This window comes from Anopheles stephensi, chromosome 2 (genome assembly GCF_013141755.1).
Source record: "Anopheles stephensi strain Indian chromosome 2, UCI_ANSTEP_V1.0, whole genome shotgun sequence".
NCBI lineage: Eukaryota > Metazoa > Arthropoda > Insecta > Diptera > Culicidae > Anopheles > Anopheles stephensi.
In genome coordinates, this window is record NC_050202.1 from 12531443 (window position 1) to 12552919 (window position 21477).

At 44.5% G+C, this 21477-nt stretch overlaps 1 protein-coding gene across 3 annotated transcripts; it reads left to right on the plus strand.

Annotated features, from left to right (window-relative positions):
* The first annotated feature begins 873 nt into the window (after positions 1 to 873).
* Positions 874 to 21176, plus strand: LOC118504054 (glutenin, high molecular weight subunit DX5-like). Of its 3 annotated transcripts, none has more exons than XM_036038085.1 (10): positions 874 to 1752; positions 15845 to 15947; positions 16011 to 16227; positions 16327 to 16463; positions 16604 to 16645; positions 16719 to 18355; positions 18420 to 18804; positions 19111 to 19182; positions 19285 to 19764; positions 19950 to 21176. In XM_036038085.1, the coding sequence occupies exons 1-10, from the start codon at positions 1708 to 1710 to the stop codon at positions 20576 to 20578; spliced, it is 3747 nt and encodes a 1248-aa protein (XP_035893978.1). In that variant the 5' UTR covers positions 874 to 1707; the 3' UTR covers positions 20579 to 21176. The 3 variants fall into 3 exon arrangements, with proteins under 3 accessions (XP_035893978.1, XP_035893979.1, XP_035893980.1); XM_036038086.1 differs by having other exon boundaries at positions 19285 to 19596; XM_036038087.1 differs by lacking the exons at positions 19111 to 19182; positions 19285 to 19764.
* Positions 21177 to 21477: the final 301 nt, after the last annotated feature.

The following is a 21477-nucleotide window of genomic DNA, read 5'->3' on the forward strand; positions in this document are numbered from 1 at the left end:
GTTTTGAAAACAAAAATAGGGATATAAGAAAATTTGAAAGATTTTTGTCACCAAAAAACTTAATTTTTCAAAGTTATTTGCAGGAACGTAGAACAAGTGTTTTCATGTTTAAAATAATTTGGGACCCAAAGAGAAAAATAAATAAATCGAAACTAAGATAAAGACTGGTAAATAATAAATCAAACCATCTATAAACTGCTAGAATAAAAGTACAACTGAAAAAAGATGTTCAATTTATAGAAAAATGAATTGAGAAATGAAGGTGTCAAGCCCTTATACTTAAAAAAAGTAATTTAATTGATATAAAATATTTTTATAAAAATCAAAAATGAAATTCAAAACTTGAAGTTTAATCAATCAACAGAAAATAGACACTTCAATAATCAAATAAATTAGGCATCAGATCCGATCCGATCAGATAAAACCTGAAATTAGCAACAGTAGCGATCGTTCAATCAGCAATGATTCTGCTCAACCATTCTAACATGATCATCATCGCCGATCACTCATACCATCCACGAGTAATCCGACGACTCATCTCGGACCACACAAAAAGCTTCTGCGCAAGCTTAAACCAAAACCATCCCCAGTAACGGTGGCCTGGATCGATGCGTACTCCCCAGCATAAAGCCCACGTGCAACAGCTCCAAGCAGCACACGTTTCGTGAGCGCTCGATCCGAACCGGCGGAACGGTCACTCACACCGTCAGAAACGCTTCAGCACGGTGAGTGCCCGTGTGCGTTACGAGACGCGCGCGCGATCTTGCAAAATCGTGGGGGCCCACCACGGTAAAGCGCACCGGCGTCTAGGTGGGCCACCACGATTTTAAAATGGAAATATTGCCCATGCGGTCGCCAGTAACGGTGTAACGGTCGTGTTGTGCGGATCGCGAATCACTCACACGGTTTTCCCTTCGACGAGCGCTCGTGTTTTTCGTAGCCTGTGAGTGGTTGGGGTGAGCTGTTTTGTGCCGTAGAACCCACGGGATACATCCAGGATACACACCTAGCTGGGGTCGGGATAAATCGGGTTCTCGCGCGGTTGCATTCTTTGGTCCGTTCCTGTAGGATATAAAAAGCGCAGCTACCGGGTGCAGAGGATGCAGTCGTTTTACGCAACGCAAGCAACGCTGGTCGGATCTTGAAGTGGGCTTCCGCCGAGTGCTGAACGGTGTCCCGAGTCCAAGAATAAGGCTAACCACGTTCCAGAGGTGTGCTCCGTGATGTCCCGCCACACCCGGACCCGCTAGTGAGTTCGTTCGTTGTGCGCGTGTGCTGCGAAGAATGTGCGAATCTTCAATCTAAGCAATTCGTGGGCCGCCACACATACCGTTCGGTACCGTGAGCCTCACCCATCTCCGTGTTTAGTGAGCGTGTGTGCCTACTAGATCAACAGCAGGCAAATCAAAGCTTCCGAGGGGTTGCTTTTGTGCTAGTGCTTCCGAACAGAATAGTGAAGTGCAAGCGTCTAGTGTTGTGTGTGGGAAAAGCGGTTCGTTCGTGGAAAGTGACGATCGTGTGCAACAAAACAAGATCCGGTAGGCCGCCCGCCTCTCTGCTCACGCAAGTAGTGCACTTGTGAATCTGCGCCAGAACATCGGCATCTCGTCTCGTCGTCTGTTTGTGTCCCGGTTGTACCTCACCTCACAGTTTGTGTTGACAGTTTGGGGCGCGTAACTAAACAGTGGCTGATTGATCACTGTCAATATGTCGCCGTGCAGTAGCTGGCGCTGCCTAGCGTCATCCGTGTTGGTAAGTGATCGTCTGTACTTCCTTGTCAGGTGTGTTAGCCCCCCCCCCCCCCCAATCGTGATCGCAACCAACTAATTAGTGTTTCCAGACAATGAAAATGGCACAAGCGAGATTAAAGCGGGCAGGGGATGTGAAAGGTCAACATATTACCTGGACCACCGTGGGCCAATATCTCATCACCCAACACCTCACGCCTCTACGGAAGTGTTGTGTCGAGGCGCTTTTGGGGGGGGGAGGGCGGGAGTTCGATAAGCGACCGCGTGTGCCATTCGTTTGTTACGCCACTGCCCGCTAACGGGCTAAAGGCCGAAACGATGGTGCGACATTTTGGCTAGACTTCGTCCCCCGTCAGTAGAGGTGCGTTGGATGCGGTTTGTTGGCATCTCGCGGCTCACGGGCCCGGGTTTCGACAGCCCCCAGGTTGCTGGCACATTCAACTCGGTAGGATGACATACACACACTAGCGCCTAGCGCCTGAAGATGATACCGAGGTCAGATTCAAAATTTTCGGAGGGTTTACGTTTCGATCGATAAACAAAAACCCAGGCACACTGTGAAGATGAAACATCGAAGATGCCACTCGGTTTTTTTCGGAGGAGTTTTGGTGACCGTCGATTATTGTTGGACTGTTGGATTGTGTCTCTCTCGCTCTGTCTGTCTCTTACCCTTCTCAACCACAATCTGAAGAAGGTAGCTATTGCGGGACTTGCGGTACCGCAATCGGAAAAGATGCGGGATTTGATGGTGAACGAGCTCTGTTCGCTCGCACACAACGGCCGCCGTCACCGTTGACAATCAATTATGCAATCGAAACAAATACGCGTCGCGCCGTTTGTTTGGCTGGCGGTTAGCGTTTTTTGGGGTTGGGTGGGTGGTAGGAGTCTGGATGCTGTGCCGCTGTGACCGGTTGGGATCGGCATCGATGAATTTTAGCGCATCCGAGACCGTGCGTACTGCGTGTATGTGTGTTGGACGGGTGTTGAAAATCCGGAACGCATTATTGCACTTGGCTCAGTGCTGTGAACGCGCGTTTCTGCGCGACGCGCTTGTCCTAATGCGTTTAGCTAATATTTTTTAGAAAGGATTTTTTAGTTCTGCTGCTGATTGTGCCGTGTCGGATGAGCTCATGCCGCAACGTGCGTGGGAAACGGTTTCGGGGTTCATCGCGCGCGCCCGGTCTAATTAGTGTGCTGTTCTGCTTAGGGGGTGGCGTTGAATTTAGATGTGCAAAAAAGCGGTACGCTGCAATTTTATGGCTTAATACTTTGCTGCGAAGGTTAAATCAATTCGCTTGACTATTGCTGGTTGCTGTTAAGTGACAATGCAAACAAATGCATAATGTTTTCTTACTTTTTTCTAGGCAGCAGTAATTTATTTCTGTTTGTTATCTTATTAGCTTTTAACATTTTTTTTATCGTTATAATATAATTGCATTGATGATTTTTTAAATTCCAAAATGGCCATTTTATCGTAAATATAAAAAAGGTAAACTAATAATCTGTCTGATTTTCCTCTAAAAATACCGCTTTTGATTGTAAAAATTCCAATAAAATTTTCATCAGTTTTACATTTTTTTATTTAATGTTTCGGTATGAGTCCCAAATCTTTTGTGTGTTTTATACGAATTTCAGTTTTCGGAAAATTTTAATAGACTTCACAAATGTCTCATTTAAATTTTTTATTTTGTTTTTTTTTTTTTTACATTGTTACAATGTTTTTGTGTACATTGCCTTTTATTTATTAAATGTGATTATGTTTTTATTTCAAAATGTAAAAAAATGTCCTTTAAGTTTTTCTGTACATAATACAAACTTTCTAAACACTTCGAAGAAGTGCTTACTAATAAGAATTTTTTCTTTATTTTGTATTCTACTAATATTGCTCTACTGCAAACGAATAGAAATTGTCCAAAAATGGTTGTTTTTTGTTTGTTGTTTTTTTCTTTATTTGTTATTTGTATTATCATACTTTTGTTTTCTACTTCATTTTTATCATTTTTTGTTATCATTATTATTATTTGATGCTTCTTATTACTCTTGTAATGTATTTTTCATGAACTTTTGTTTAGTCTCTGTTTTATTTGTAAGAAAAATAATAAACTTTTTTTTAATTTTTTTATCTAGCTTTTGGTAATTTATTTGATCGAATTCTGAGCTTCTTTTTAAGTCCTTTCCAGTATATTTGAAAGTAAAAACCACCTAAAAATATTAAATGTATAGAGTTAAGAATTGTTCTTTTCAATTATTTAGAATAAACTCTTGCCTATCTTGATATCAAAAAAAAAATTGTAATTTTAATTTTTACATGACCTAAGAGGTTGATAGGCCAATAAAGAAGAAGAAAGGAGTTTACAAATTGCTAGTATCGATATCACTTTTATAATTTTCATAAATCATTTTTTATTTGACATTGACACTCAATATGGCTATGGTCACCGAAAGGGTAACGACGTTAGATAGAACCCGGAAAAGCATAGTTCCTCTTCACATTTCCAAACCGAACGAGATGTGCTCATATGTTATGGATCGGTATGACATTAAAGCTGTTAGAAGCATCGATTTACTGACATTTGGAGCAGATCAAGTAACACTATATCTTCTGAGGAGTTTAAATCAAATGTCAAACCAAAGATAATTCCTGTGTGTTTAAGTAATATTCAGCGCTTAATAGAGTTTAACATGCTGTTTTCTTGTACTAAATAACCTTAACACAGAGTGCCTTGAGGTGTATTTTTTATTTTCTACCTACGTTGTGCCATTGAAATTGAATTGTTTGCCCGTTGCTATCAACCAATAACGACCCATTGACATTGGCACCGTATGAGAGATGCAAGAAATGCGCACACAACAACCACCCTTTGGATTGGATACTCCACGTGCGTTCGGGTCGGCTGCATCAGCTGACTGTGTGCCGGAGTCGTCCACCCCTCGGTGAAAACCCGATGGGAATCAGCTACTTGTGGAAACAAACAAAAACACACACACACACACCCGGGGACAACCGATCGGTGCGAACAGAACAGAAAACGGTTCCTTCCCCAACACTGCCCGAACATTTGCCGGTCGGGGGTCACTTACCGTTGCAAGCTTTTGTTAAATGCTTTACAAACGAGACCTGCCGGCGTTATTGAAAATTATTTAAATTATTGACTGCGGCCCGCTGAACCGAGCGCGCGTCATAATTATCATCCATCCGCAACCCCACCCTGGTTCCTGTTTGACAGGGGCCGGGGGTATATGTGTCAAATTCACATCGTTTCGACAGCGAAAACGGTGTGCGACGATGACGAGCGCGCGCTTTACGCACGTTTCACGCATTGTTTCTCACACGTTTGGGAGGAAAAGGTGGGTGTTTGTTGGTAGCGGCCACATACTTCCGTTATGTTGTGTATGCCCATCGCCCCATCGTATCCCATACCCTCCTTATGCGATCGCCAGTGAGCCGGTTTATGGTTATGGGCTTTACGATCGCGCTCAACGCGTTCCGGACGGAACATATCGGTTGCCTGTGGTTGCCGCGAGAAAATCATTGTTCAATCTGTGGAGACGATAATTCACGAGGTCTTTTCGAACGAAGGAACAAAAAGAAAAACGATTCCAATTGCACCACTGCAAATGGGCTACTAATTTGGTGGGTTAAAAAATTTCCCGCTAGATGGCGCCCGAGGTGTCAAGGTGTCATAGTGTACCGGTGCTGCCAAATCGCACCAGATTGCCGAAAGTGGAGCTCGTAAATGATGCGAATTTTATCAAGCAAAGAGCTAGAAGCCCCTTGCGAACTTCAAACAACCCTGGGAAGAGAGTGTTGGCCACTAATTGCTAAAGTAGCGCAAAATGGAAATTGCGCTTGAAAGGAATAAAACTGGTTGCCCAAAAATCATTGTTTGACATGAATGGCGGTGAGGCGGCGAGCGACCATCGGCTTGAATCCATTGCGTCACCGCTTCGGGACAAATTACTCAAATTTATATGATGCTTAATCAAGATCGTTACCACCCGGTACTGTAAAGTGTCGAGCGACGGCATCTCCGTCCGACTGCAGAAGGTGTTTGACGGTGGAATCGTTCAGTCGGTGGTTGGTGGACCAGGTGGTTTTTTTTTCTTCAATTTTTCATTTCACTTTTAACCAAATGCCATCCACCGGGGTATGGATGCTGTGAGCGCGTCATCTGCTGTTGAGTGCCTGTGAACGTTGTAGGGGATTTGTTTTTTTTTTTTGGACGAATGACGAGAGCTGTTTTTTTTCTGTATACACCCAACCACACTGATTCAAGGTCTAGCCGGAGCGTGTTTCCATAGCTGGCACGCGATGCGAGCACACGAATCTAATGCAATGATAAAACTTAAGTTTTCGAGGGTAAATAAACAACTAGAGCTTTGGAGAGGATGTACTTATCCCACACCGGGTGATACAAATCAGACGCATCTTCCATATAAGGCACGCGTGTGCGTGTGTGTGTCGGTACGGTTGGTGCGAATTATAATAAAAGCGCGATGATTTGAGTATCGCGAAGACAGGCAGGGGGTACAACAGCACATAAATGGAGTTAGTTTTCGATCGTAACACGGACGTTGACTACGGTTCCATGGTGGTTGACGGTGAAGCGAGAAGATGTCTCGCCACTCCAAATGCTTACCGCGTGTGCGGAGAGATAGAGCCACGGTGATATAGATAAATGTGAAGGATAAGCCGAACCGAGTCGACGCGTGTGCCTGTGGTCGAAGGGGATCGGCCGTGTGTTGCGTTATGTTGTTCCGAGTTGCGAGTTTACCATTCGGTGGGTGTGCTGTTTCGAGGGAGGCAAGCATTGGGATGCGCTACGATGAATGGTATATAAAGCGAATAGCGATTATTGGAAAGGAATAGTAGAATGCTCTAAGAGTAGTAGTATGAATAAGATGATATTGATGAATGGTTTCGGAGGTCTAGAAATTGAAGGCTTTTTCTCGGTATTTGACTGACTATGTTTTATAAAACAAGGAAAATGATGAACTAAAAGTAACAAAAAAGTCACAGAACAAAGAGAACAAAAAATCACACTAAAAGAGTAACAGATTTTATAATAATAAACTAATATGAAAGTGTCTTTCATACCTGTAATAAAGGTAAAATCTAATATAAGAATTAAATAATCAAGAAAGAAAAACTGAAGAAGAAAAGTAAAACAAGAAAGTAGAAAAAATATGTTACTTAATTAAAAAATTAGAGAAATAAATGATAATAAAAAAACAACTCTAGAAAAAAAGGAAAAATGATTCAAAACAGTGCTTTACGAAGTAAAAAAAATAGAAATCAACAAAAAATTTATGAAAGACAGAAAATAATTATTAAAACCTATGAAACAAACATTGAAATACAGAACATAATAACAATCAACAAAACATTAGCCAAAAACCGCACAGAAACAAAGAAATTTTGGTAGGCAAATTAAACAACTTGAACGAGGACAAGATTTGATAACAATTTTGAGAATCTTCTCCAGTCCTGTTCTGGATACATGTTCTGTCGCTACTGGGTAGCAAAGTAAGATAGATCTCTATTTGAATAAACAAAAAATAGAGAAAGTTGATTAAAAATTAAATAAAAGCCATTGTCATGTGGCTTCCAGGGAAGTTTTATCGTACGTGCACCCGTTCCACTTCGCAGTACCCTACTGTACACACCAGAAACTTTATTGCAATCCTGAACGATCGATACGATGACAGGGCAACAGATGGGGGCACCCACACACTAGTCATGATTCATCGGCTAGTGAACTGATGGCCGGGTGCTCTCGGTTCATCTTCATCGCAAAGCCATCTTTCAATCACTAAACGACAACCTGCCAAAGCATGCTACTGGTACAAGAAGTCGTATCCCACCTGATGCCGGGATAAGAAGTTCTCGAAACCAATCACCCGGGGTACGCCCGGTTTCTTACGATCCCTAAAAAATTGGTTTCCTTTGAAGTGTGGTTTTTTCTTGGTTTTCCCTTTCTAAAAATGTTATCCCATTCGATCCTAGGGGCACCCGCATCCCTCTGGGCGGCTTCTGTTCAATTGACTATCCGTTTCGAGCATATTTGATTTAGTACGTGTCAAATCGATCGAGAACAAAAACAAACGTGGAACAAACGGTGCGCATGGGAAAAGATGGGGGAAAACTTTTGTACATCGATAGACCCGGTGCTGGTTTAATAAGATTAGGCCGTGTAACTTTTGGTAACGATTTTCACCTGTTGTGTTTATCAATTACCGAACAGGGCGGAAGGTTCATTAATTCAACAGCTAGAGACAAAGGCAATCGTATCTAGGTTGTACGATACTGCCTTTAAAAGAGAGCAAAGCTTTAATGGAAGCTTTAAATGCTTAATAATAAAACAGCTCGACTTTACTTGAATGATTTGTCGTAATTGTCTTATTATGATTTTTTTAAATTTTTATAAGTTTTGAAAAAGTTATATTTTTTCATTTATTATTTATTTATATTTGAAATTTTCTATTTCTTTTCTCATTTTTGCTTGTCTTTTTTTTGCGGTTATCATTGACTATTATTTATTTATTCACTTATTTGATTTCTTTTCTTGATGTGAATTGTTTTTTGGTTAGATTTTTTTTTAACTAAATAATATGAAAGCAATTATCTACATGCTGACGAAGACATTCTTCTTCTGCTTCTTCTCTGGCTGACGACCTTTTGGGTCATGCCTGTCATTTCCGGCTTACTAGACTTAATGATACCCTCATAGTTGGATAGTCAGTCCTCCGTACGTGAGAACAGTCCAGATGGGATTTGAACCCGCTCCTGCCAATTGATTCCTGCTCCAATTGAAGCTTCTACACATCAATTTCAACATGAATCATAGACACACGTTCACAAACACATCGTGAATCTTCAGAACGAAATAAATGACTCAATAAATCATCCAACACCGACGGTTCGTCTTCTAAGCTCTTTACCCAAAGCGACGATTTGCATGCGTTTGCGCTCGCTTGGTGCGTACGCGGTTGGGCGTTCTTTTTGGCGCTGGACATTACGTCATGTAAAGCGTAACACCTTAAACGTATCGCTGGGGGCTGGGATGGGTAGGTGGATGGAGAAACGGAAACGCTCAGCCATGTCTGTGTTAGCGTCTTAGACGACGCTCGTTGGATATATTAGTCAACGGTGCTTGTCTTTTTTTTTGTCTTTTCGCGCGAATCCCGTTTGCCGAGCAATACCATGTCGGGATTTTGGGGACGAACGATAAAATTTGTATCAGCCGGAGCTGGTAGACCGCAGAGTTCAGTGTAATGTAAATGGGGTGCATAATCCTTAGCCAGCGGCACAGGCAAGATAAATAAACGGTACGCTAGAGCAAACAGTGGAAAAAAAGCTGGACACAAAAAAATGGAAACAAAACTTTAGCTTACTTAAACTTTGGGGCAGCAAGTAAATGATGGTGTAAAAGCACGGTAACGGCGGGGTTTTTTTGTGTGCTATGGATTATTCTGTGGTGCTGTGAAGCATTTTTCATTTACCTAGCGGCAGGATAGGAGTGTAACAAATAAAAACACACCAAACTGCTGTAAGACAGGCAGTCTAATTAGCCATTTAATTGTGCCCATTCAGCACACTGGCCGGTGCCACCGATTGTGAAATAGCAGTTTGCCCATCCTGTTAAGTCTGCTCATCCTGTTAAGTAGGTCAAATGAAAGTTTTGAAACTGAGTTTTTGCCGTTCTAGCTGGGACCAATTTGGTGGGTCCTGCGTAAGCCCCTAATTAATGAATAAGTCTTTTACAGGGAATTATTTGGTAATGTTCAACGCAGCGCTCAAATTTAATTTCTAAAAACAAATAAAAAAAATGTTTTGAATTAAAAGATTTTTAATGTTAGATACTAAATTAAGATCTATTATTTAATCTTCTTCTTCGGTGGCACTACAACCTCGAAAGGTCTCGCGGCCTGCCATTTCTGGCTTTCTGTGACTTGATTTTACCCGTAGTAAAGTAGTCAGCCGTCAGCCTACGTACGGAGGGAACGGTTTGGATGGGATTTGAACCCCAGTCCTGCCGTATCAAGACCGGCGCCGTTATCGCCTCGGCCACCAGACCGCCCCCTATTATTTAATAATAGGTATTTAATTATGCTGTTTAGTATTTGATTTAATTAACAGAATATGAATATCCAATTGAAAGAGTTAAAAGTAAAAAAAAATGCATGCTGATAACAATTTTTTATTTATTTCATAAACATAGCCGCATTAGCTTATTACCTTTAAAACATTGGAATTCTGCTTCTTCCTCTACCTTGACACTACAACCGCGAAAGGTCTCACCTTGCTATATCTCGTTGTGTGTGACTTGATCGTACCCGTAGCTGAATAGTTGGTCCTGCGTACGGGGAGGCGGTCTGGATGGGATTTGAACCTAGGTCCTGTCGTGTGAAGACCGGCGTCGTTATTACCTCGGTCACCGAATTGCTCCAAACATTGGAAATACTAGAATTGTTTGTCATAAATTATCGATTACCTGAGATATGGTCGAAATTAAAATAAAGAAGCCATATTTGGAGCCTCATTTAATGGAAAATTTGGAAACACAGATTAGGAAAACTAATCAGTTAGTTGATAAATTGTTTTATAAAAAAACACAGCTTATTGCAAAGTACCCAAGTCACTTTTCAAATCACACTAAGTGTATCCAATATTCCATCGTATGATTGCAAAAATGCACAACTGATTTCCTACATCCCATTGTTCATATGAATCTAAAGCTTGTTTTATTGATATCCTACTGTTAATTGAGCAATGTTCAAATATAATTAAAGAGGTTTCCAGTAGACGCTTAAAATTAATTGAATAATTATGAAATGCAAGGAACTTTAATTACTCTATCGCAAGTCTAAACCCAGCTCAACAGACACGAACCGCTCACTGCTCCAAATATGTCATAAGCTGCAGCAAATGCGTCAACTCACAATATTAGTTTAATCGCGCGAGCCAGGAAAGGAATTTTGCAAATATTGTCCAAAGAATGTTGATCGCGATGCAGTAAGGAACAAAAACCATCCAGTATCAGCTGACAGTAGCGATCGTTAAGGAAAAAAGTTGGTGACAATAAAATGACAACCATTGTCACGGTAGGGGAACAGAAGGGCTAAAGAATTTGAAATCTCATCCCAAGACCATCCAATTACTTCTCATCCAGCGGTGTGTGCGTGTATTCACAAACAACAAACTGAGCGCAGAGCAGTGTGACACACTGTCTAGGTTGCTCCTCGGAGTGGTTGGAATGCTCGGGTACGATGGACAAAGTTTCGTTCCGAAGTTAGCCCCCCGAGAAGGTGCAAGACAAAGGAAAAATGCAGCAAATTAAGCGACGGCGGAAAGCTTACTGTTTCGTTTTCTAGAGGATAGAAAGCTTCGCAATAGCTTACATTCGTCTGTAGCTACGCAGAAGACTACAAGGAAGCGAGCTAGGGCGGACGTGTCTAGGGCGGTCTGCATACAACGTGATCGTGTTGTGGCATGAACTTCGCCCATCCACAGTGTAACCATTAAGTATGCGCTATTTACCAGTTGAAATAAAAATAATGCAGTCCCCATGCTTGGCCATGCTTTTATCCCTTCCGACGCAACCGAAGGAAGTGAATCGTGTTACGCTTCCTTTTTAGCTACGCCAGCAGCATACATGCGTATGCTAGGGAGGTGATAAAGAAATAGCAGCATAATCATGTTACCAGACGCTTCTTCGCGTCCATGTGATGTGGAGGGACGGCCGCGTACGGCCAAGGCTCAAAGGGCAACGTGCGATTGTGCTGAGCCAGCACGATGCATGCACGAGGGTTGTGCCGGTGTGAGCATATAAAGAAGGCGACAAGATAAGTGCGAGACATTAATTGAATTAAAATGTTCAATGTGTATAGGATGCGGCGAAGTAATTCTTACCGCAGCATGATCGTGTGTGTGTGTGTAGGTGCTATGCTTTTGGAGAATAATTGTAATTGAATGCAGGCAACAGGGCCATAAAGCTGAAACAGGGTTCTGTACTGTTAAAGTTGCTAGCAGAGCAAGTGAACGAGTGTTTGCTGTTTTACTGTTGTTTGTGCTCAATTGAGTGAAGTAAACGATAGCTCGATAACGAGGAGAGGGTGTGTTTCAGTAAATGAGTGGGTACAAATCATACACAAAGGGTATAATTTATAATTACTCGTTTTATTATTTTCAATAAATTTTATTGCGTGGAATATGAAGACTACAGCAAGTGTTTAAATTGACAAGTATTTAATAATAAAACTATTGACTTAAATTTTCCCGTAGTCCACTAGTCGATTAACGATGCATACTTTTAGGCTTCGCGAGTTTTTCAAATCCTTATCGTTTCGTTATGAGAGCTTCTTATAATAAAACTTATAGCTTCTTCTTCTATTTTTTTTTGTGTCTTCAAAGTCGAGAGCCCTATGCCTGTCATTCTAAGCTTCCTTTACTTGGTACTGTGTGCTGGAATCGATGCCCAGCATTAAAGCATACTTTAAGGCGTCTAGACTATTGTACGAAGTTTTATCGCACTACCAAAGCACTCGCTGCACGCTTTTCGGTGTTGTGAGAATTTACGCTAAATTAACAAAATTCTTCACCCGTTACGAACTGCAGCATCATGGCAGCTGTTGAACATCCTACTTCAGCTCTTAAGTTTGGATCGCAACTGCCTGAGGCGACGGTCAAACATAAACATTGAAAACGAAAAGTGAACAAAAAATTAGTAAATATGTTCGCGAGTAAGTGAGTAACAGGCAACGAACTGATGCTCCGGCCTTGTTTCCGGGAAGAACCTAAAGTTCTTAAGTCCTCGGTGGAGAGTTGAGAAGAGCAAACAAGCTTTTTAAACGCAACAGTTGTCGAATAAGCGAATACAGTTGCTTTGAAGCAGTTATTAAGTAATGAAACTTTTCCAAAGTACTATGATTTTTGACTTGACAAAAGACTTATTCTATTAATAATAAATTAAAGACCAACTTAAAAGGTATAAATAAAACAAACAACAAAGGGGCAGAATTCATTCGTTGGGCCGTCTAGTCTAGAAAAAATCTCTCGCTAAACTCTTCTTATCCTCAATTTAAGGATTTCATCATGGAGGAACGTCTTCAACAATCCATGTGATTATAGAAAAATTCTATCTTGCAAGAGCGTTACTGACCTTCCTTAGTCGTAGAGCATGATCGCGTGTGCCTCTGATTCAACAGAACAGTAAGGTGAGCGCGATCTTATTTCTCTTTTTAGCATGCAGAGGTTTTGGCTCCATTTCTTGAATCTTAGACTAAATTTAACACGAAGACGGATAATCAGTCCTTCGTACAGGGAGATTATTCGGATGGGATCGACTCGACTGCCGGATGGAACAGATGAATTTGGGAATATTTTGCTAATATGTACTTATTGCATACATTTCGGCGTTGCGTTGTTTTGTTCTCAAAAACGCTACGCTTCCTGTCTTTAAAGCTTGCTTACCTATTGAGCTTATTATATTAAAGCACTAGACCTAACTCAGTTTCCTCACATTCGTTCCAGTGATTGAGGAAAACCCGAAAAAGCATTAACAGAACAACCGTAGAACTGAAAAGCAAAGGACAACAATCGGCAGGCTTTGTACGTTGCCATAGCAAATGCTATTTCCTTTTACGTCAAAAAGCTTCAATTACAGCTTTATAATCCAAACGCGCGCATTACTACACGCCGAACCTGATACGCTGTCAGGTCGGAGGACTCTTGGCAAAACCGTCAAACAACCACCACCCATGATGAAATCAAAATTTGAAACCAGATTATCTTGCCAGCGCTTCCTTAAACGAGAGCCCTTTGTTCCGTCTTACCATCTTCCAAGTAGGCGGGCGCACCATTTTATATGGCCTTCCTGGAACTGGGCACCGAACAAATGGGCTTGTGTGTACCATCAAATCGCATCCTTTTCTTTGCCTAGTTGGAGCTGTTGATTGCGGGGATGGGCAGCCCCCGATGGGAAAAAAGTTGCCCCAAACAAAAGTAGCTGTGGCCGCAATACGTGAGTGGTAGAGTCATCCGGTAGATTAGGCTATCAACCCACGACGACGGCGATTTCCCGACGGTGGTGCGACGGACCAGGGATTAAAGGGAAGCCGTTGTTTTGGCGGATTTTGTTTGCGTGTGCATTTGTTGTTTTTTTTTATTTCTTCTTCAACTATGTTCTTCCGCTTTGCCACTTTTGACGTGGGTTTTGGACGGTCTTGGGCTGGGTGTGGAAAACTTTGAAACGGGTTTGAAGTGTTCTGCCAGCAAGCTTCACTAGTCGAATATGAAAACCGTTCAAAGACACAACTGGCGTGGCGTAGGAAGTGGCCGCTCCGAAAGGATTGAAAGGTTTTTGTTTTTCTCATCGTTGTGCTTTGGTGGTAAACGCCATTTTGGGAATGTTGGGCGGAAAACGTTAACCTGATGCTCCTCTTGATGGGTTGCTTGGCCACATCCAGCGAACCGGATGAAGGTTTGCTTTGTTTGTTGAAGCATAGGGGTAAATGGGACCGGAATGTTGCAAGGTGGAGCGTGTGTTAACGCCTTGTGATGGGGTTGGGTTGTTGTCAAAAGTAAACACTTCAATCGGGCTTAAACCGTCTGGCTTTGAGAGGATGTCAGCTGTCAGTCGAGGTGTCACTGGTTCGATAAAGTAAGTGACGACTTCTTGAAATAATTTCCATTTTCCTAGAACAAAACAGGGTGAGTTCTGGGAAAGGAAGGTTTAAAATACAATTATATGTTGAATTGAACGGTTGCTTATCAATCGGCAATTTATTTATAACTTGTTTACAAGTTTTGACGCGCAATATTTGCTCTCTGCTTGTCCATAACCATATTTTTATGTTGTTTTAGGCTTAATATGACGATTCTTTCAAATAATTACTTTAAAATGGATTTTATTGAACATGTCAGAATTCAATAAGCTTACTTCTGTATATACTAATTTTGCTTCCTAACCACTAGCATTCAAAGAGATAGTTACTTGCGCCTAAAATTATGCAATACGCGCATTTGCCCTGGATGAACGACTTGAACGAATTGTTCCAAATGAATTCTAAGTCGGTTTTATCTTAAAGTAAGAATAAAATCGCATTGAATAGCAAACATTCCGCAAGTTTCTACATTTGACTTGTTATATTTACATCCATCTTCAATCTAACGCCACTCTCGATGTACCCCAGCGCTAGGGGGACGTTGTTCCTATCTGGACGCTTTATCTTCCCAACCCAATCGAATGCAACCGAGCAACGTACAGCTCACTGTCACACAATAAACTGATCTGTGCGGTCGTGCGTCGCACTGTCAGCACCTTATCGATCATCAGACAAATATACCCTTCAAATCGCATAACACGCCACGTGCGTTCGTTCGGCGTGATGGTTGCCATTTTTGGTCTGTTCAGCGAAGAAGAAGGAGGAAAAAAAAACGCTCGACAAGTGGAAGAATGCTGAGCATTTGCCCACCCATTTCAACAGCCGCCCGTATCGAAACCGTTGCTGATGAACAATGCACAGCAGTGAGATGCCGATGGTTTGACTCGCTGTCAGAACGAACGAACGAACGGCGCTTGACAAACGCCGGCGCCTAAACGCACGTGAGCCGAGGACATCGGATCGCTGGAAAACAATTGTATGTCAACCGGCGTAAGGGGGACCGATCCACGATATCCAGCTTTTGCACGGTTAAAGGCAAACTGTCACTTCCGAAAGAGAAGGGAAAATGTCAGGTTTGTGTGCGGGTTAAGCGAACAACGTGCGTCGGTCGGGTGATTGTAACGATTTAGAAAGCGCAGTCTTTTCTTGCTGGAGGACATCTTTTTGTTTTGTGGCAATGTTTGATCGCTAATGGTGCCTTGAATGAGTGGAATTTGATCAAACGATGAACAATTCTTTGACAATTGATGTCATTTGTTGAAGGTACTTACTTTAGTTCTCTCAGGGACAAGGATGAATGGAGATTCTGCTGGAACTCCTATTCTAATTCTTGAGAATAATTAAAAAAACTCACAAAAAATTTCTGATGAAATGAGTAAGCAAAAGTACATTAAACTCTTTCTCTTTCTTCATGGCGTATTTCTTTACAGATGCTGATGGTGCTTGCCGCCATAATTCGCGCCGAACAAGAGGTAATAGTGGCGATTGATGAACCCGGCAAAACCCAATATCACGAGGCAAACTTCAACACGAGTAAGTTAACCGCCATCGATATCGCAAAAGGTTCTCCTTATCGAATTTCATCCCATTACGCAGGTTCGTATCAGTACGGTTACGAGGTAGGACCGAACGGTCAGTTTCACCATGAAACGCGCGGCCCCGACGGTGTCACTTACGGTTGCTACGGCTACATCGATCCGAATGGGCAGCTGCGTGTGACACACTATGTGGCCGACACACACGGCTACCGGGTGGTGGAACCGAACCGACCGGTCGAAATATTTGTCGATGCTCCCACGCAGTACAGCAGCAAGTAAGTGCGCTCGTATCAAAGCGAAACGGGTGGATGCGTTTGACGAATGTAAGCTCAAGTGTCCTTGCCTCGCTTGCTTGGTCCACTTTTCCTTTGTAGTTCGATAGCGGAAGACGAGCCACAGGAAAGACGGCGGGGTGAGTTGCGTCCCTGGACGGAGCTGTATTTGCCGAAAGGATGTGGCATGTTTCCGGGTGGAATGCGTCCTGATGGATCAGGTGGTAGCACACCGCCGGGTATGTATGGGACTGGTGAAGGGGGACGGGGGAGTGTTTGGTTGATGCAATAAACCACGGCAGGTTTTAGTGTCACCGGCGAGTAGCGAGCACTTAGTTATGGCACAATGTTTACCTTTGTTTTGCACAAATCTCTGTAGCACCAACAAATCCAAGCACCGGTGGAAGCGGCAGTTCACAAGGTAGATTGGTATAAAACTATGAATTTATCAACCGGGGTATTCTAGGTATTCACATAACCTGACTGTTTTATAGGAAATAAACCATCCAACCAGGGTCAAGGGCAGGGGCAAGGGCAGGGTCAAGGGCAAGGCCAGGGGCAGGGTCAGTGGCAGGGACAGGGTCAAGGACAAAACCCAGGACAAGGACAGGGACAGGGACAAGGACAAGGGCAAGGGCAAGGGCAAGGACAAGGGCAAGGACAAGGTCAGGGTCAGGGTCAGGGTCAAGGTCAAGGACTAGGACAAGGACAAGGACAAGGACCAGGACAGGGACAAAAACCTGGACAAGGCCAAGGACAAGGGCAAGGGCAGGGTCAAGGACAAGGGCAAGGACAGGGACAAGGGCAGGGACAGGGCCAGGGTCAAGGACAATGGCAAGGACAGGGGCAGGGTCAAGGACAGGGGCATGGCCAAGGACAGGGGCATGGTCAAGGACACGGGCAAGGTCAAGGGCAAGGACAAGGACAGGGGCAGGGTCAAGGACAAGGACAATGGCAAGGGCAAGGGCAAGGACAAGGCCAGGGACAAGGACAGGGACAAGGACAATGGCAAGGTCAAGGGCAAGGACAAGGCCAGGGACAAGGACAGGGACAAGGCCAGAATCAAGGTCAGGGACAATGGCAGGGTCAGAGTCAGGGCCAAGGCCAAGGACAAGGACAGGGCCAAGACCAAGGTCAAGGACAAGGTCAAGGCCATTGGCAAGGACAAGGCCAAGGTCAAGGATCTGGATCTGGACAAGGTCAAGGACAGGGACAACGACCAGGGCAAGGTCAAGCTCAAGGACAAGGTCAAGCTCAAGGACAAGGTCAAGGACAGGTACAAGGGCAGGGTCAACGACCGGGCCAAGGACAAGCTCAAGGACAAGGACAAGGGCAGTGGCAGGGACAAGGCAATCGCCCTGGCCAATCTCAAGGACAGGGGCAAGTACAGGGACAAGGCCAGGGACAACGTCCTGGACAAAACCAAGGCCAAGGCCAAGTTCAGGGACAAGGCCAGGGCCAATGGCAAGGACAACGTCCAGGACAAGGTCAAGGACAGGCACAAGGACAGCAGCAAGGTCAAGGGCAAGGACAGGGACAGCAACAGGGTCAAGGACAAGGACAGGGACAACAACAAGGACAAGGACAAGGACAGGGGCAGGGACAACAACAAGGGCAAGGCCAGGGTCAGGGTCACCATCAAGGACAACATCAAGGTTCGCATCAAGGACCCATAAGCTCCGGGCAGCATCAGGGCCAGCATCAAGGGAGTCATCAAGGTATAAGTAGTGGGCAACATCAAGGTCAGCATCAGGGGTCACATCAAGGCCCTGTTAGTTCCGGGCAGCATCAGGGTCAACATCAAGGTAGCCACCAAGGCTCTAGCGGAGAACACCAAGGACAACATCAAGGTTCGCATCAAGGTCCCATAAGCTCCGGTCAGCATCAGGGACAGCATCAGGGAAGTCATCAGGGCATAAGTAGTGGGGAGCATCAAGGACAGCATCAGGGATCACATCAAGGACCGATCAGTTCCGGGCAGCACCAGGGACAACATCAGGGCAGCCATCAAGGTTCTAGCGGAGAGCATCAAGGACAGCATCAAGGTTCGCATCAAGGTCCTATTAGCTCTGGACAGCACCAGGGACAGCATCAAGGAAGTCACCAGGGTATAAGCAGCGGTCAGCATCAGGTATGGACGAAGAATTGTGGAAAAAGAAAAGGAATTTGCACATTGAAACACATGTATTACGCAGGGAGAACATCAACATCAACACCAGGGCCCGATTGTTGACGGCCAGCATCAGACGAGCCATCAAGGAAGCCATCAAGGTTTGTCGCAGGGAGAGTTCCAGGGTCAACACCAAGGCCAGCACCAGAAACCGATCAGTGGCAACAAGGAAGAGCACAATTTGCAAGTGCAGGTTTCCTGGGTACAAGGCCAGGAAGGTCAATCCCAAGGACAGCAAGGACAGAATCAAGGCCAATCGCAGGGGCAGCAAGGACAGAATCAAGGCCAATCGCAAGGACAGCAAGGACAAGGCCAAAGCCAGTCTCAAGGCCAACAGGGCCAAACACAAGGCCAATCGCAAGGACAGCAAGGTCAATCCCAGGGACAGGTACAACGTCCACCACAAGGAGGTAAAGTATACTACCACTGGAAGTGCCATCTTCCAGCCCTGATATTCAGTGCCTTTAAACCAGTTTATATTAAGAAATACAACGTAATGTAAACGCCTGGTGGAAGTATTAGCTTGAATAACAGTGAATATATAGCGCCAATATCTTATTCTAACGAGACTGTGACTAATCAAACACAAACATTTTACACGTTTTCCAACATGATCGCCACACACGACAACATCACACTCAATCGCACACACGCACCCGGATCAACAAACATGCACCGCACACACTCACGCACACATACAATCACGCGCACACCAGTACAAATTGGGATTGGGTTTAAGCCGGGCAATGGGGGACTGCAGGCATCGCTGGGCCTGGGTGGACCGCACGGTAAATACCTGCCGATGAGTATACTGCATCACGCACCGACTAGCGCTACTTATCACTACTAACCGATGATCTTCCGCCGATCGGTTCACGATCGAATGGCAGGTGGCATATCTCTAGGGGCGGGTGTATCAACGGCCGGCATTAGCGGCATGGCGAGCACCTCGCACACCGGACCGAACCATAACGTAGCGGGCACGATCGGTGGTTCCGTCGGAACGTCCACTGGAGTTCAGGCAAGTGGAGCAGCAAACGCATCTGCCACCATCCTCGGTGCGACGATCGATCATACGCACACGTCAAACGTGACGCTGACAGAGGACGGTTTTCATGCGTCGCACGCTGGCCAAAACACGATCGACTCGCAGCAGGTGACCGTAGCCGGTACGGTCGGTGTATCGGTTGGCGTTGGAGCAGGTTTGATAGATACCTCCCTTAATCATACCGGGCACGTTTCGGTCGGTGGTATCGACGTAAGTAGCGCCACGGCGGTTGGCGCAGGAATCGAGGCTAATCACACATCGATCGGACTAGGTGCACAGCTAACGCACAACGCCAGTATTTCGATTCCAACCGTCACACCAGGTAGTATGCCACCCATAACTTACACCACTCCGTTCTCTTTCGCATCCGAAATGTGTGTTGGGAACCTCCGGGAACTTCTAGAGGGATAGTAGAGGGAGTAGCCAACCCGTAGTGCATGATTAGTCTTTGTTAATTTCCGACTGTCATCGATGATGCTAATGCCTCTGTTTTACACCGTTTCGTAGGACCAACGACTGAACCACCTCCGGAAGAACTGCAGCCAACTTCGAGTACACCCATCCCAGGATCTCCGGGAACTGCCATTGGAGTGTATCCCCCGACGAAACCGATCGATACCAGCTCACCGCCTGGCTCATCGCCATCCTCATCCTCATCATCACCCTCGTCACCTTCAGCGCCACCACCATCATCATCTTCCGGTGGTGGTGATAACTACGCTCCACCTCCCAACTACCAGATAGCCGTATCACAGTATCCGTACTTCTTCGTACCATACCCCTACCCACCACCAAACGTACCGCAGGCACCCTGCAACTGTCCGGCGGATCAGCAAAATCAACAACAGGGCGGACAGCAACCGGCCGGTTACCTGGGCTTCATTCCGGTGCTCTACATCCCGAACTGTCACGCCCAGAAGAGTGGTTTGCCGGCGAACTTCAACTGGCCGGCACCGCCCCCACCGGAAGGGTTCGGTCAATCGCTGGACGAACTACCGGCCCAACGGTTGTTCCAGAAGCCGGACGGTAGCTGGGTACTGCAGCGTGCCCGCAACCGTTCCCGCCGGCTGCGTGGCCGACGTCCCGCTGCACGCCGATTCCTTACGGGGGAGCCAGAGATTCCCGGGAAAAAGTAGACGTGTAGCGCTCCGTGAAGCAGCACCGTAAAGCGAAAGAAAATACTCATTTTACTTTTAGTTTCATCTGGTTTTAGTATATTTTACTCACTGAACAAAGGCGGCAGCGAGCGAATGGCGTACGTTGTGGACGCTGGATTGCCTTTGTAGTGGTAGGGCAGCTAGACGGTTCCATGCCCGGCCCCCCCGACAGTGAAGCATATTTATGGAACAGTTTACAATAATTTTCTTTTTTCGTTTAAGAATACAATTCATTTTCCTCTTGCCACTGTGATTAGATTTATTCATCAAACGATGCATGACGCACATGAAAGGGCGAACGATATTATCGGGCAGATACTTGTTTCCGAGAAAAGCTGAGGAAAAAAAGAAGCAGAGCAGAACGCATTCTTGCCGCGTGTGTTTGAGTTTTGTAAGCGAAGGAGTGGGAAATGCTAAGAGCGGTAGGTGCGGCGGTGGTGTGTTTAAAACGCGCATTATTAAATAGCATTCCTCATGACTGCAGAGTATTGTAACTTATTTAGGTAGCAAGAGATGATATCGAAGCACACAATAAATAAAATTTCATTTGAGGCAGTATTGGAGTTTGTATTTATTTTTATTAAAGTGTTGCTCAACAGCAATACGGCCAGGCCGTTCTTTATGAATAAAAAAAAAAAAAGTGTTGCTCAACCTGCAGTGGAAAGAAAACGATTTATTTTTAGTAAAATTGGCTGTTCTCAAATTATTGACTCTACTGCAGTTCCTCCGAAATAAGGGGACGGACAGTTCTGTTTGCTTTTTAACATTGGCCTCGAAAGTTTAACATGAGCTGATTGACGGCGCTGTTATCTTAAGGAGACTGGACTCATACCCTATCAGGAAGAAGCTCGTCAGTGACCTGTTCGGCACGAGTCTAC